We start from the raw sequence: 16,080 nt of genomic DNA on the forward strand, positions 1-16,080 counted from the left end.
AGATTTCTCCAAACTGGGGGGCAGAGCCGGAGACCCCCTTATCCTTCTCCTGACTCTGGGTCTTGGAACAATAGTTGTGGGGATAGGAAGAAGGGAACCATCTGGAATTGGACTTTTCAGCTGGAACCACAAGCAAAAGTGCAGTCACAAATTGATAGGGGTGTATTTTTTCTTCCCTTTCGACAGGGCCACCCCAGGTGATCATCACCACGTCCACTTGCATCTGCTGGGGACAGATGACTCCCTTCCTTCCAGGCCTGCTGTAGGCGACCACCACCGCCACCCCGGGGTCCCCCACCGGGGATGAGATGGACCCCAAAGCCGAAGGCTCACAAGTGTGGGCTGCAGCTGCGGAGCACGAGCAGAACACGGCACAGGTGATGAGACTTACAGTTTGGTGGTTTCTTTGTTGGGCTCCATATGGTCAACGGGGAATCAATCAATCAAATATATTGAGCGCTTACTATGTGCAGAGCACTGTACTACTTGCTTGGGACAGTACAATACTACAGAATTAGCAGATTTGTTCCCTGCCAATAACGATCTTGCAGTCTAGAGGAATGAGCCTAAAGTACCCCACTCTGCTGCAACAACCATGTCACACTTTCAGGTCAGGAAAATGAATGTGTGACCAGTGATCTGGTTAAACTGGATTTAACTAAATGGCTCAACTGGATCATTCAGATGAAAAGTTATACTTCAGAAAGAAAGTTTCCAAATGGGGTGGGTTACAAGGGGCAAGTTAGCTGGATATTTACTAGCCATCTATTGCACCCTGGGCAGTAGACTCAGATACAATGTGAATGAAAGGAACTTGCCTTGGATTTGGGCCATTCAGAGAGGGAAGGGGAGCAGTTTTTTATATTGTTCAGTTGATCAGTGGTATTTTTTGAGGACCTAGTGCAGGTGGGGTGTCCATCAGTCATATTTCTTGATTGCTTACTGTGTTCAGAGCACTGTACGAAGTGCTTGGGAGAGTACAGTATGACAGAGTTGGTAAGCATGATCCCTGCCCACAGTGAGCTTACAGTCTAGAGGAGGAGATAGATAGAAATCTAAAATAAAATATGATGTTCATAAGCTCTGTGGGACTGAGAGAGGGGTGGAAACTAAGGGAGCAAATCCAAGTGCAGAATATTAAGTGCTTAAGAGATTAACGGTAGAATTAGCAGATATGATTTTTTCATTTAATTATTTTCAGTGGTATTTAAGCACTTATTCTGTATCAAGCACTCTTCTAAATGCTGCTCCCTGCTCCCAAGGAGCTTATGATCCAGGGTGGAGAGTGGAAAGCAGACACATTGAAATCATGTCTAGATAAGAGGAAATGCTCCCAATCACCGAAGTTTTAATGTGCTCCATTCCCTATGAAGTTATTGCAGACACTCTCTGGTCTCCATCTCCTCTCTCATATTGCATAGCCTAGTGGGTAGACCACGGGCCTGGGAGTCAGAGGACCTGGGTTCTAATCCTAGCTCCACCACTTGTCTGCTGTGTGACCTTCGGCATGTCACTTCCCTTCTCTGTGCCTCAGCTTCCTCATCTGTAAAATGGGGATTAAGACTGTAAGCCCTATGTAGGACAGGGACTGTGTCCAACCCATTTAGCTTGTATCTACCCCAGATCCTGGCACATAGTAAGTACTTAACAAATATCACATTATTATTATTATCATTGTCATCATTATTCCCCTGACTTGGAACACCTTCCCTTCTCACAAAACAACAAACCACAGCTCTCCCCACCTCCTTCTTCAGGCCTTCCCTGATTAATTCCCCAGTATCCTAAGCCATGTCATCCCTTCAGACAACCCTACCCTCTTAGGAACCTATTTACCCTCCTCTCATAACTCACATATATATGTCTGTTCATTTATTTATTTTGACCATTCAAATTGTAAATATTTTTGTGTTTGTCTCCTCTCGTTATTGTAAGCACCGTGTATAGGCAGGGAACATGTCTACCAACTCTGTTTATTGTCCTCCACCACAGCAACCGCCTAATAAATACCATTGATTGATTGATTGTGGGTAAGGAATGTGTCTCTTCTTTATTCTACACTTCTCAAGTGCCTAGTACAGTGTACACACTAGGTGGGCACTCAATAATGCCACTACTACTATTTCTAGTACTACTACTACTATTTCACTTATCTGCAGCTCAGTTACTTCATCTGTGAAATGGAGATTGAGACTGTGAGCCCCACGTGGGACAGGGATTTTGTCCAACCCGATTTGGTTGCATCCAACCCAGTGCTTAGTACAGTGCCTGGCACATAGTAAGCACTGAACAAATTCCACATTTATTATTTCTACTACTACTGTGTGTGCTAGCCTAACCTCTTTTCCCCTTTTGTGTCTTGCCTGTCCTGTGGAACTGTGTGGAACTTCCTCGGGCATTTTGGAGCCCAGGTTTTTGGTCCTTTAGCCTCTTTAATCGGTTTCCTCTCTAACCCTCCACAGTGTTCTCCAAGGTAGATGTGCAAAACCTACAAAGTACTCTCCAGGTCAGTAAGACTGAGGCAGAGTAAAGTATGGTATCATCCCACCGTGATTAAACACCACACATGTGTACAAAACCACAATGTCTTCCTACACCAAATCTATGGCACAAGAACAAGATTATGTTCTACCAGAAGCGATTTATGTTGCGGGAAGAACATCCCCCAATTCGTCCACTGGCCTTTATCCAAATCGGGTAACAAAAATACATGTTGTAGCAGTAGTGGGTGTAATTTATTTCCTCTCTAACCCGCTACAGTGTTCTTGAATAAGCCTGGGTACTTCAAGCAAGGTACTGTTTCTTATTTAGTCATTCTGCTGGAATTTTCCCAAGCAAACGAACAACAGCAAGCTGAGAGGAGAAGGTAGGTTCTCCTTAAGCCACTCCAAAGCACTTACATTCTTAGGTGGCTGGAGAACTTGTGACAAAGAGAATCCAAGCTGGAGCTTTTAAGCAAGGAGTTTGCTTTTTTCTTATGTAAGCCTCTTTTGTTTTTAAGAGGATGTAGTATACAAGTGAATAAAAAGTGTAACCAGGTCCATTCTCCAAGGTGTAAGATATGTATCTGTGGAAAATATAGTTGATCGCTTTGAAGCTTAACGTGCATGTTTGGTTGGAGTGTTGCCTTGTTATGCGTTTGTGTTTCAGGTCCCTTTATACACAGGGAGTTGTCTTCTGCAAAGACCCTTATGGATTGGGAAAATTAGTTTTAGTAATTGTTGATCAAGTGGGAATTATTGCCAATTGAGAGGTTTGAACACACTGCCACGATTGACGTCTTTGGATATAAATTCTATATTATATTCACCTATAGCATGATATCATCTACCCTTGTCATTCATTGCTATTTAAAAATAGCAGTAGTAATAGTATAATGATGATGTTATTATGGTATTTGTTAAGCACTCTTTATATGCCAAACACTGTTCCAAATGCTGGGGTAGACTTTTAAAACCACAAAGTACTTTCCAGTACAGTAGGCTGAGGCAGAGGTTGGATAATATAGTAGCATCGAACCTTGATCAAATACCAGACATGGGTACAAAAACATTTCTTCCTACACCAAATCCACCTGTGCCAATCTGTGGATCATGTTCTACCAGAACAGACTCATGTAGCGGGAGGAACATTCCCTAATTCTTCCACTGGGCTTTCTCCAAATCTGGTAACAAAAACACATGTAGAAGTAGAACTGGGTGTGATGAGAAATTAACTGCTTCTTACCTCCTCATTGTCATCGTTCTGTCCCCATGTGGGGAAACTGATATAATGCCTGGAGCTAAATAATTGACGTAGAACGTGGATTGGCTGAACTAATTAGAATTAGGCCAAGAAAGCAGAAGTTTCTATAACTAAACAGAATTGGATTTGCTGTGCTCCACAAGGCCTGCACCATTTTTGGTCCATTTATCCGAACCCTTTTTTCTCTTATCCAAACTACCCTCAGTTTAGGTAACTAATGTTGAACTAAGTGGCTCCTATCCTTCTCTCTCCTCCCTTCTCATCCCTTCTCCTCTCTTCTTTCCCCATCCCCCTTCTTTTGCCTTTCTGTGGTATTGGTTAAGTGCTTACTATGTGCTAAGCCCCGGGTTAGATAAATTTAATCTGATTGGATATAGCCCCTGTCCCACATGGTGTTCACTCTCTAAGTAGGAGGGAGAACAGGTAACTAGTACAGGCTCTTCCAGTATTGGATTCCCACCCCAGGGACCACCAGTGTCACTAGAAATATTGAGCTCTTACAAAGTGCTGGGCTGAGCACTTGGGAGTAGAAAAAGATTGAAGGATGATGAACCCAGGACACCACTTCTCAGAGCCCTGCTCTTGAGTCTAGACATACTTGATCACATCACTCATCATAATTTGCACTTTGTGAGAATCTTTCATCCAAGAATCTCAAAGCGCCATTCCCTCCCACATCAGAGGACTGAAGCCTCATAAGTCTGGGACATTGATACTATCCCCGCTGTATAACTGAAGTGAGGATTTAAGGTGGTTGTAAGGTATCATTCAGTGAGTCAGTGACAGAGTTTAGGGAGTCTGTCTCCTGGTCTCTGCTTTCATCTCTAGCGAACCCATTCTGAGAAGCTGCATGTCCTAGTGGAAAAAGCAAGGGCCTGGGAGGCAGAGGACCTGGGTTCTAATCCCAACTCTGCCAATTGCTTGCAGCATGACCTTGGTCAAGTCCTTTCATCTCTCTGTGCTTATTTTCCTCAACAGTAAAATGGGGATTTGATCCTCCTCCCTTCCACTTAGATTGTGGGCCCCAAGTGGTACAGGAAATGTGTCCAACCTGATAAACTTGTATCTACTTCAGCACTTAGAACAGTGCTTGACATGTATTAAGCGCTTAAAATTTACCAATTTTTTTAATTAAAAGAGTCCTTCAATATGAGCCTCCTTTTCACCAGGTTTAGTTGAAAAGCAGCATGGCCGATGGAACGATCACAGGCCCGGGAGTCAGAGGACTTGGATTTTAATCCCAGTTTATCTGCCACTTGTCTACTGTGTGACCTTGGGCAAGTCACAACTCCTCTGTGCCTTAATTTCCTCATCCATAAAATAGGGTTTACATGCCACTCCCCAGTGAGACAGGGTCTGTGTTCACCTTGATAACCTTTATCTACCCCAGTTCTTAGTACAGTGTTTGGCACATGGTAAACACTTACTTAACAAGTACCAAAAAAATCCATTGCCCACTGGGAAAGGCCATATAAAGCAAAGGACAAAGCAAGCTGTCTCATCAACAATTTCATTCATTCATTCATTTATTTAATCATATTCATTGAACACTTACTGTGTGCTCACTGTTCTAAGTAAGCACTTGGGAGAGTACAAGTATCAATCCTATTTATTGAGAGCTTACTGTGTGCGGAGCACTGTATTAAGCAAGTACAAGTACAACAGTAAACAAACACATTTCCTGCACACAATGAGCTCACCTCTCCACCAGTCCCAGCATGGTTATCATTACCACATGCTTCCTGCCCCCAATTTAGAGGGGAAAATGCCCTAGGGAAGGAGGGTGTGCTGGGCACTGAGGACAGGGGGGCTCTTGGGAAAGGGGCAAGGAGATGAACCTTCCTCTGGGACTCCTGAGTTTCCACTCTCCACAAGCTCCCGATCCCTTCATAGACCATAAGCTCGTTGTGGGAAAGTATTGTGTTGGGGAAGCATTGTGTTCCCCGACTCTCTTTTCCAAGCACCTAGTACAGTGCTCTCCACCCAGTGAGTCCTCAGTAAATACCATTCATGAATGGACGGATTGCCCCTCTCGTCGAAGTCGCCAAGGAAGACTGTCCCTCTAAGTGTCTATGTGCCTCTGTCCCTCCTCCAGGTGCATTTTGTTCCCGAAGGCGGGACGGTGGCTCAGATCGTGTACGGTGATGATCAGGGCCGCGCCTCCCAGCAGGTGGTCTACACAGCCGATGGCACCTCTTACACCTCAGTGGACGCCCCGGAGCACACACTGGTTTACATCCATCCCGTGGAAGCCACCCAGGTAGGTCATGTAGTGGACCCGCTCGCTACTCCCTGTGCTTCAACCGTGGGTGGGAAAACGGTATGATTCCTTTCCCCGCTGGGCAGGATGTTGGTGCCCCTGACTCTTGATAAAAGGAACGGTATCTCAGTGAGTGCCCCCCTCTAGACTGTAAGCTTGCTGTAGGCAGGGAATGTGTCTGTTTATCATTGTATTGTTATATAGAGAAGCAGTGTGGCCTAATGGATAGAGCACAGGCCTAGGAGTCAGAAGGACCCGGGTTCTAATCCCAGCTCGGCCACTTGTTTGCTATGTGACCTTGGGCAAGTCACTTTACTTCTCGGCCTCACTTACCTCATCTGTAAAATGGGGATTAAGATTGCGAGCCCCAGGTAGGACAGGGACTAAGTCCACCTGATAATCTTGTAGCTACCCCAGTGCTTAGAACAGTGCCTGGAACATAGCACTTAACAAATGCCGTAAAAAAATTGTACTCTCCCAAGCACTTAGTACAGTGGTCTGCACAAAGTAAGTGTTCAATAAATACAATTATGATTGGCCACCTGGTTGGTCTGCCCCAGGCAACTTTTAATAATGATAAGAATGGATAATCATTATGGCATTTGTCAAGGGCTTATTATATGCTAAGGATAGAGAGAAGAGAATTAGATGAGATACAGTCCCTGTCCCCTAAGGGGCTCACAATCTAAGAGATAAAGAGAACAGGTTCATTTATTGGGTATTTCTTGAATGCCTTCTGTGAGTAAATAACTCTACTAAGAGTTGTGGAAGATTACAGTAAAAGATGAACACATGGTCTCTGGCCCTCAGGGGGTTCACAGTTTGACAGGGGGAGTTAAAGGACCTGGGTTCTAATCCCGACTCTGCCACATGCCTGCTGTGTGACCTTGGGCAAGTCACTTCCCTACCTCTGTGCCTCAGTTACCTCATCTGTAAAGTGGGGATTAAGACTGTGAGCCTCTTGTGAGACATGGACTGTAGTCAACCTGATTAGCTTGTATCTACCTCCTACCACAGTGCTTAGTAAAGTGCCTGGCACATAGTAAGTGTTTAACAAATACCATTTAAACAAAAATGAGCAGGGAGGAGTTGGAGACAGAAGCAAGAGGAAAGATAAAAAGACAAAAGAACACAGTGACCCCAGTGAATACAAAAAGAACTTCAGAGCACTTCATTTGAAGGAGCCTCTGACAGGTTCCTTGCCACTCTGGGGGTGTTGGCCTCAGTCTACTAGGCATGACAGTAGTCTTCCCAATATACCGTAGCCCCTTTTCGTAGTTGAGAAAATTAAGGCACAGAGAAGTGAAGTGACTTATCCCAGATCACACAGAGACAGAGCTGGGATCAGAACCTGGGTCTCTGACTCCTGAAACTCGGCTCTTTTTTTTTTAATGGTATTTGTTAAATGCTGTACTGAGCACTGGGGTAGATACAAGATAATCAGGTTGGACACAATCCATGTCGCACATGGGGCTCACAGTCTTAATCCCCATTTTAATGATTATAATAATTTGTGTTATTTGTTAAGCACTTACTATGTGCCAGGCACTGTACTAAGTGCTGGGGGTGGATACAAGCAAATCAATTTGGACACAGCCCCTGTTCCCCATGGGGTTCACAGTCTTTATCCCCATTTTACAGTTGAGATAACAGAGAAGTGAAGTGACTTGCCCAAGGTCATACAGCAGGCAAGTGGCGGAGCCACAGGTAGAACCCAGGTCCTCTGACTCCCAGGCCCACGTGCTATCCACTAGGCCAAGTTGCTTCTCTTTCCACAGTTAAACTTATTTTCCTGGCCCAGAAGGATATTTCTGATTTTCAGCCAAGATAGGCACAAAGAACTCTTCACCTAGCCAATCAGACATGAACTAAAAATCAATCAGTCAATCAGTGGTATTTTTTGAGTACTTACTGTGTGTAGAGGACTGTATTAAGGACTGTGTCCAATCCGATATGCTTGTATGCACCTTAGCACAGCACCTGGCATATAGTAAGCACTTAATATATGCCACAGTTATTACTAAAAGCTTGGAAGAGCACAATACAATGGTATAAATATGCATCCGCCCTGATAACTCCAACAGAGTTGTATCGTAATAGACTGTGAGCCACATGCAGGACAGGGACTGTGTCCAACCTAATAACCTTGTATCTACCTCAGTACTTAGAACAGTGCTTGGCATAGCATAAACGCTTAACAAATGCCATATTTCATTAATTAGCATAGGTAGTCACATTCTCTGCCCATAGTGAGCTTTCAGTCTAGGGGGGATATAGACATTAGTAGAGATAAATACAGATTTTCCATAGGTGCTGTGAGACTGAGGGTGAAGTGAATATCAAGTGGCCAAAGGATACAGACCCAAATGCATAGATGATGCCTTTTGAGGGCTTAATCAGGGTAGGCCTCTCTCAAAACTGTAAAGGAAGACAGAAGCCTGAATTTCTTCCCAACCCACTTTGCCTCCAGAATAGCTCTTAACATTCAAATTGTCAAAGTACTTTTTTTCCCCCTTCTGTCACCTGTCCACGTGGCAGTCGATCTAATAGATGGGCATGCTTTCCTGCATCCTTACTAAGTTTGACATGAGCGTCCTGAAATGACAGACTGTATAATATATTAACTGGGAACATGTCTCAGCTTAGAATAAAAAAAACAGATTTCCTAAAGCACCTGAAAATGATTTGTTTAGTATTGATAGGAGCACTTTCAGATGGTAGGGTTTTTTCTAATTTTATTGCTTACTACAATTAGCTAATTAAAAATAAAAGCTCTGGCAGTTCTCTGAATGCAAATTTGCCATCTCGGCAGTATAAGGCTAATGGCATGACATTTTGATATGTAACCTTTCAGTAGTAAGTAACAGTTGAAGTTTTACCCATGATCTCATCCCCAGTTAGTGATGGGGAATCTAGAGCGATTTAGGCAGTGAGGAGGATACCTTCTTTGATTTTCTTTTTAGGATTAACAGTTGTACAGGAAAGGAAGTTCTAGACTGTAAGCTCATTATGTGCATGGGAGATGTCTGCTAATTCTGTTTTATTGTACTCCCCCAAGTGCTTAGTATCATATATCAGTCAGTCAATCGTATTTATTGTACACTTACTACGTGCAGAGCACTGTACTAAACGCTAGGGAGAGTACACTATACAGTATAACAGACACATTCCCTGCCCAAAATGAGCTTACAGTCTAAAAGGGGAGACAGACATTACTATAAATAAATAAATTACATATATTTACATAAGTGTTGTGGGGCAGGGAGGGGGATGAATAAAGGGAGCAAGTCAGAGTGATGCAGAAGGGAGTTGACAAGGAAAAGAGGGCTTAGTCAGGGAAGGCCTCTTGGAGGAGATGTGCCTTCAATAAGGCTTTGAAGGCGGAGAGAATAATTGTGTGTCAGATATGAGGAGGGAGGGCGTTCCAGGCCAGAGGTAAAACTTGAGTGAGAGGTCTGTGGCAAGGTAGACGAGATCGAGTTACAGCAGGAAGGTTGGCATTAGAAAAGCGAACTGTGCGGTCTGAGTTGTAGTAGGAAAGTAACAAGGTGAGATAGGAGGGGGCACATAGTAAGTGCCCAATAAATAACATTGATTGATTTCATTGATAGGGGCCCCTTGTTTGGGACTTGCAATGAGCATAAGATCACTCTCAAATCTCCATATGCTACTTAAAACCTTTACATATTCTGGGATCATAACAATTGTAGTGTAACACCTTTGAAGAATTCCTGTTGCTTTCTCAGTTTAAGCAATGTAGCCTCACTTCCTGTTCAGTGCTGCTTGCTCAGGGCCTCTCCCCACACTACCACACTCTGCCCAGACTTGGCTGTGTCTCAGGGGACTCTGCAGAGGGGCTACAGAGCCACCATCTTTTCATGCTTCTGATGGGAAATTCTCAAGTCTTATCCAAGACCTGAGATCGCTAAGAGTGGGAGTCCTGCTCAAAAGAGTATGTGTGTGTGTATTTGTGTATGCGTGTGCGCACTCATGATATTTCCCATCACCCAAGAGTAGTTGTTTCCTGTGGAACAGTGGGGATACATATATCAGGTGGTTATCATGTATCTGCGAGCTAGAGGATCTGAATTCTAATCCCGGCTCTGTCACTTACCTGCTGTGTGACCCTGGGCAAGTCACTTAAGTCACCTGGCACATAGTAAGTGCTTAACAAATACCATTATTATTATTGTTGTTATCTTCTCTAGGCCTCAGTTACCTCATGTGTAAAATGGGAATCAAGATGGTGAGCCCCACGTGGGACAGGGACTGTGTCCAATCCGATTTGCATTTATCCACCCCAGCGCTTAGTACAGTGCCTGGCACCTAGTAAGCGCTTAAGAAATACCACAACTATTATTATCATCATTACTCTATCGGAGCCACCTGATTGAAAGGTTCTGCACAATGGTAAACTTGTGATCTTTATCGTATTTTACCCATGTAGAATTGTTCCTGGCCTGGGTATAAGATATCTCTCCTAGGAGCTGGTGCTTTGAGTCGGGTAATTTTCCTTGTGTGGGTTGCAGGCAAGCTGTCTAGAGACCTGTTTGATAAGTATTTTTCCACTTTGTCTAGACTCTGTTTACAGACCCGGGCCAGGTGGCCTATGTCCAGCAGGATGCCACAGCTCAGCAGGTAAGAAACAGACTGTTTTCTTACGTTTCTGAAAAATACAGCCAAGGGGCTGGTTGGTGTCAGGGTTGGCTGATCCCCGAATCTGTCCAACTCTTCCCTGCTTCCCAAACCGCTCACTCCCTAGGTGATTTCTTTTTATGGGTGTAGTCTAAATCAAATCTACCAATTCTTTCCATGGAAAGGAAAAAAAAATCCCCTTTAGCCTTAAACTGCCCTGTGGGAATAAAGTAGTGTGGCTGGAGAAAGTCTACAGTGACATCCTGCTTGGGGATGATAGGACAGTGAAAATAAACACGCAAAAAAAGCAAATGCAATCCCAACAACCCCCAAACTGAAGTGAAGAGACCACTTTGGGGTTTCAGCCCCCCAGGGACAATTCTGAATTGGAGAGAGGGAGAGAGGGAGAGAGGGAGAGGGAAAGGGAGAGAGAGAGAGAGAATGAATGCATGCCAGTACAGATTTTCCTTTAAAAGAGAAAAGTATATTTTTTTCCCTGTTCAAAGTACATACTGCCAGAGCTTTGGCTTTCAACAATTTCTGAAAATTATCTATGTAAAAAATTAGTAGCAGACCCCCTCCCCATCCCTCACATACATCTCCCTCTTGCACCCGTATTCCTCACACAGATAATTTGTTCCAGATTTTGTGAGATTTTTATGCTCAATTTCCTCTGCAGTGCAAAATTGAATAAGAGGCAAACTGATGATGAAGATAGCGATGGTGGGGGTGGAGGGCTAGATACCACATGTTTTAGTTTAATGGGGATTGTTGTTAAAAGAGATTAATTTTCATTAAAGCCCACATGCAGTTGAAGGCTAGGTGACAATAAAATAGGCAGGCTACAATGGAATACTCTGGTTATTAGGCCAGTCCATAATCTGTTGGCTTCAATATTCCCCAAATCCTAAGGCCTCCATTTTTGAAATTGAAAGTGTCAGGAGAACCGTCTTGCTGTTACAGGCTTAAATAAGACCAGTCAGTGGTATTTATTGAGCACTTACTGTGTGCAGACTACTTCAATTAATTAATCATTTATTGAGTGCTTATTGTGTGCAGGGCAGTGTAGTAATCGCTTGGGAGACTAAAACCCAACAATATAACAGACACATTCTCTGCCCACAATGACTTTACAGTTTAGAGGGGGAGACAGACATTAATATAAATAAATAAATTACGGATATGTACATAAGTGCTTTGGGGCGGTGGGTTGAAGAAAGGGAGCAAGTCAGGGTGATGCACAAGGGAATAAGAAAAGAGGCTGTGTGATCTTGGTCACGTTGCTTCACTTCTCTGGGCCTCAGTGTCCTTACCTGCAAGTCCCAAGTGGGACAAGGAATATGTCTCATCTGATTATCTTTTATCTAAACCAGTGCTTAACACTGCTCAGCATATGTCAGCGCTTAGCAAATACCACGATTGTGAGTTTATGCATTCACAATTATTATGGTTTTTGTTAAGCTCTTACTACGCCAAGCACTCTTCTAAGCATGAGGGTTGAAACAAGTTAATCAAGGTTGGATAAAGTCCCTGTCCTGCATGGGGTTCACAGTCTTTGTAGGGTGGGAGAACAGGTATCAAATCCACATTTTACAGTGAGGTACAGAGGAAGTGAAATGACTTGACCAAGGTCACACAGTAGGCAATTGGCAGAGCAGGATTAGAACCCGACCCCCGGAGCTAGCTCTCTTCCCCCCTTCAAAGCCCTACTAAGAGCTCACCTCCTCCAGAAGGCCTTCCCAAACTGAGCCCCCCTTTTCCTCTGCTCCTCCTCCCCATCGCCCTACTCCCTCCCTCAGCTCTATCCCCTTCCCTGCCCCACAGCACTTATGTATATTTATACATATTAGTCTATTGATTTTATTAAAGATGTGTATATTACCTATAATTCTATTTATCTATTTTGATGCTATTGATGCCTGTCTGTTTTGTTTTGTTGTATGTCTCCCCCTTCTAGACGGTGAGCCTGTTGTTGGGTAGGGGTTGTCTCTATCTGTTTCTGAGTTGTACTTTCCAAGTGCTTAGTACAGTGCTCTGCACACAGTAAGCCCTCAATAAATATGATTGAATGAATGAATAAATGAACCCAGGTCCTCTGACTCCCAAGCCAGTGGTGTTTTCAGTAGGCCTCTCTGCTCCTCCAAATTTATCATAGGTAAGAGAGAGTGAATAGATATAAATGACAGGCCCAAGTGAACTGTTAGATAGGTGAGTGCCGATGAGACTGCTGACACGAGTGGGAAGGGGAGGGGTCTTTGGCCTGCTAGATCATTGACCGGCTGGATTGATTGCCCCCCGCCCCAGGGGCTATTTGAGAAGTCAGGGGAGCTTCTTGATGGACTCTCGGTAGTGAGCAGCAGCGCCCCCTGCATTGGATGGGGACTGTGTCCAACCTGATGAGCTCGTACCCGGCCTGGCGCTTAGTACAGTGCCTGGCACATAGTAAGCACTTAACAAATACCAGAAAAGAAGTGCTCAATAAATACCATTGATTGATCAAATGCAAGAGACCTCTTTGGAGCAAAACAGTGTGGTCTAGTGGACAGAACATGGGCCTGGGAGTCAGAAGGACCTGGGTTCTAATCCTGGATCCTCCATTTGTCTGCTTTGTGACCCTGGGCAAGTCACTTAACTTCTCTGTGCTTCAGTTACCTCATCTGTAAAATGGGGATTAAGACTGTGAGCCCCATGTGGGACATAGACTGTGTCCAACCTGACTATCTTGCACCTACCCCAGTCCTTGGTAATAGTAATAATAATAATTATGGTACTTATTCATTCGTTCAATCGTATTTATTGAGCGCTTACTGTGTGCAGAGCACTGTACTAAGCGCTTGCGAAGTACAAGTCGACAGCATATAGAGACGGTCCCTACCCTAAGCACTTACTATGTGTCAAGCACTATTTTAAGCTCTGGGGTAGATACAAGTTAATCAGGGTGGACACAGTCCCTGACCCACATAGGGCTCACACTCTTAATCCCCATTTTACAGTTAAGGGAACTGAGGCACAGAGATCTAAGTTGCCTAAGGTCACAGAAAAGACTTGTGGCAGATCAGGGATTAGAACCCAGGTCCTTCTGACTCCCAGGCCCATGCTCTACCCATTAAGCCACACTGCTTCTCTAACAAATACCATTATTATTGGTACAGTGCCTGGCACATAAGTTCTTAACAAATACCATAAAAAACTCAATAAATAGCATTGATTGATTGATTGAATGCTAATGACCCCTTTGGAACAAAGCAGTCTAGATGCAGTGTGATCTAGTGGGTAGAGCATGGGCCTGGGATTCAGAAGGACCTGGGTTCTAATCCCAGCTCTGTCACTTGTTTGCTGTGGGACTTTGGGCAAGAAGTTTCACTTCTCTGGGTCCCAGTTACCTCATCTGTAAAATGGGGATTAAGACTGTGAGCCCCGTGTGGGACACAGCCAACATGATTCACTTGTATCTACCCCAGAGCATAGTACAGTGCCTGGCATGTAGGAAGCACTTAACAAATACCATTAAAAAAGAAAAATAAAAGATGGATCTACTCAACCTTTGTCTTTTAGCTGGCAAATGTCAGCTTGAAAATAAACCATTCTCCCACCTCAGGTTAGCCAACTGCTGGTACTCGGGGTCAGCTCTTCCAGGAGGGTTTCCCTTTCTTGTTCAAAATCTGTCCAACATCTGGCCATGCTCTCTCCCACCCAACTCACACATCTACCCTGGCCACCCCGGGCTCTAAGTCCACCCAATCCCCAGGCTGCAATTTTCAATTTGCAAAGCATCATCTTCCCATAGAGGCAGCTCCATTGGCTGTTGATTTCCAGGGAGACCTCAGTTCTCGGACTAATCACAGTAGTTAAATCTTTCTCGCATGAACATATCTGCAGAGGAAGGGAAAGTGACTTTTCCAGTGCAATTGATTTTACATGGGAGACAGAAATCCCTTTGAAGGGTGGGATAAGAGGTGCTAATTGATACGGGCAAACCTCCTACGAGATCCCAGAGGCAGATGCTGCTTGTTCCACTGCGGGTGCTGCTGAGATTATTGCCAGGGAAAGTGAACACTTTGCCCGTCTCATTAGGACATACCCCAGTTGATGGAGGGCAGCAAAGTGATGATTTTGGGAGGTAGTCGGGGAAGCATCTGGTCCCTGCTCCCAGGTTTACAGAGATGAAGTTTACATCGTAATTTACAGTCCTGGAACGCCCTCCCTCCTCATATCCGACAGATAATGACTCTCCCCCCCATTCAAAGCCTTTCTGAAGGCACATTTCCTCCAAGAGGCCTTCCCTGACTAAGCCCTCCTTTCCTCTTCTCCCACTCCTTCCTGCATCGCCCCGACTTGCTCCCTTTATTCATTCAATTGTATTTATTGAGTGCTTACTGTATTCAAAGCACTGTACTAAGCGCTTGGGAAATACAAATCATCCCCCCCCCCACTCAGCTCCACAGCGTTCATGTACATATCGAAAATTTATTTATTTATATTGTCTGTCTCCCCCTCTAGGCTGTAAGCTTGTTATGGGCAGAGAATGTGTCTGTTTATTGTTGTTTTGTCCTCTCCTAAGCACTTCTTACAGTGCTGTGCACATAGTAAGTACTCAGTAAATATGATTGATGGATTGACTGACTGATGGAGGTGACCAGGGTGGGGACTTGTGGGGGAGATCAGGAAAGAATCCTAATCTGACCCCAAGGTGCAGCTGATGGAGAGTGAGGAAGCCGGTTGTCCTGGGTGGGAATGACCAAGAAAATATAGCTCTCATGTCCCTTTTCCCTTTCCACCTGAAATTAGGAGATAATGGCCTGGATTTTAGAGGGCCACATTTTGATTGAGGCAAATCATCATTGCCATCAAAGAAACTCCCTACCCCTGGTTATAGGGCTTCCTCTGACTGGTTTTTTGTCAGGACTGCACAGTTCCCTACCGTTTGCTCTAGAACTAACACGTTTTTTTTTTTTTTATTTAACCAGATCTTTAGTCCGGTTCCCCAGTTCCTAGTGAAAATCAGCAATTCCCCAAAGCATCTGGGAAGCCAATCTTCCTTGTCTGGTTGCAGGGTCCTAAAGAGAGATAGAAAGCTTTATGCCGCCAGCCATTGGCATGAGATTTCAGAGCTCCTCTCAACTCCTTATTTGCCCCTGGGCATGAGTCTGGCCAGCTGCTGTTTCAAAAGGGCTCATGGTCTCTCTGGGAGAGAGAGGGAAGAGAGATTCTGAGTACAAGTGTGCATGTTTGTGTCTTCTGCGGAATGACTGAGCACCCACAAGCCTTCGCTAGAAACCTAATGTTGAGCAAATCTAGTGAGACTCAGTGTGGCCTAGTGGAAAGAACACAGGCCTGGGAGTCAGAGGACCTGGGTTCTCATCCTTGCTTCTGCCACTTGTCTGCTATGTGATCTTGAGTCACTTCACTTCTCTTTGCCTCAGTTACCTCATCTATAAAAT

The 16,080-nt window shown here is 44.4% G+C and overlaps 1 protein-coding gene across 2 annotated transcripts in view; it reads left to right on the top strand.

Annotated features, from left to right (window-relative positions):
* Window positions 1-16,080, top strand: part of PRDM10 (PR/SET domain 10) — a 122,548-nt gene that overhangs the window by 49,043 nt on the left and 57,425 nt on the right. For both annotated transcript variants that reach the window (XM_038753642.1, XM_038753643.1), the window contains exons 2-4: window positions 187-377; window positions 5,840-6,004; window positions 10,583-10,642. In XM_038753642.1, coding sequence (XP_038609570.1) covers window positions 309-377; window positions 5,840-6,004; window positions 10,583-10,642 — 294 coding nt within the window. In that variant the 5' untranslated portion in view covers window positions 187-308. The remainder of the gene's footprint in view (window positions 1-186; window positions 378-5,839; window positions 6,005-10,582; window positions 10,643-16,080) is intronic.

This window comes from Tachyglossus aculeatus, chromosome 11 (genome assembly GCF_015852505.1).
Source record: "Tachyglossus aculeatus isolate mTacAcu1 chromosome 11, mTacAcu1.pri, whole genome shotgun sequence".
Lineage (NCBI taxonomy): Eukaryota > Metazoa > Chordata > Mammalia > Monotremata > Tachyglossidae > Tachyglossus > Tachyglossus aculeatus.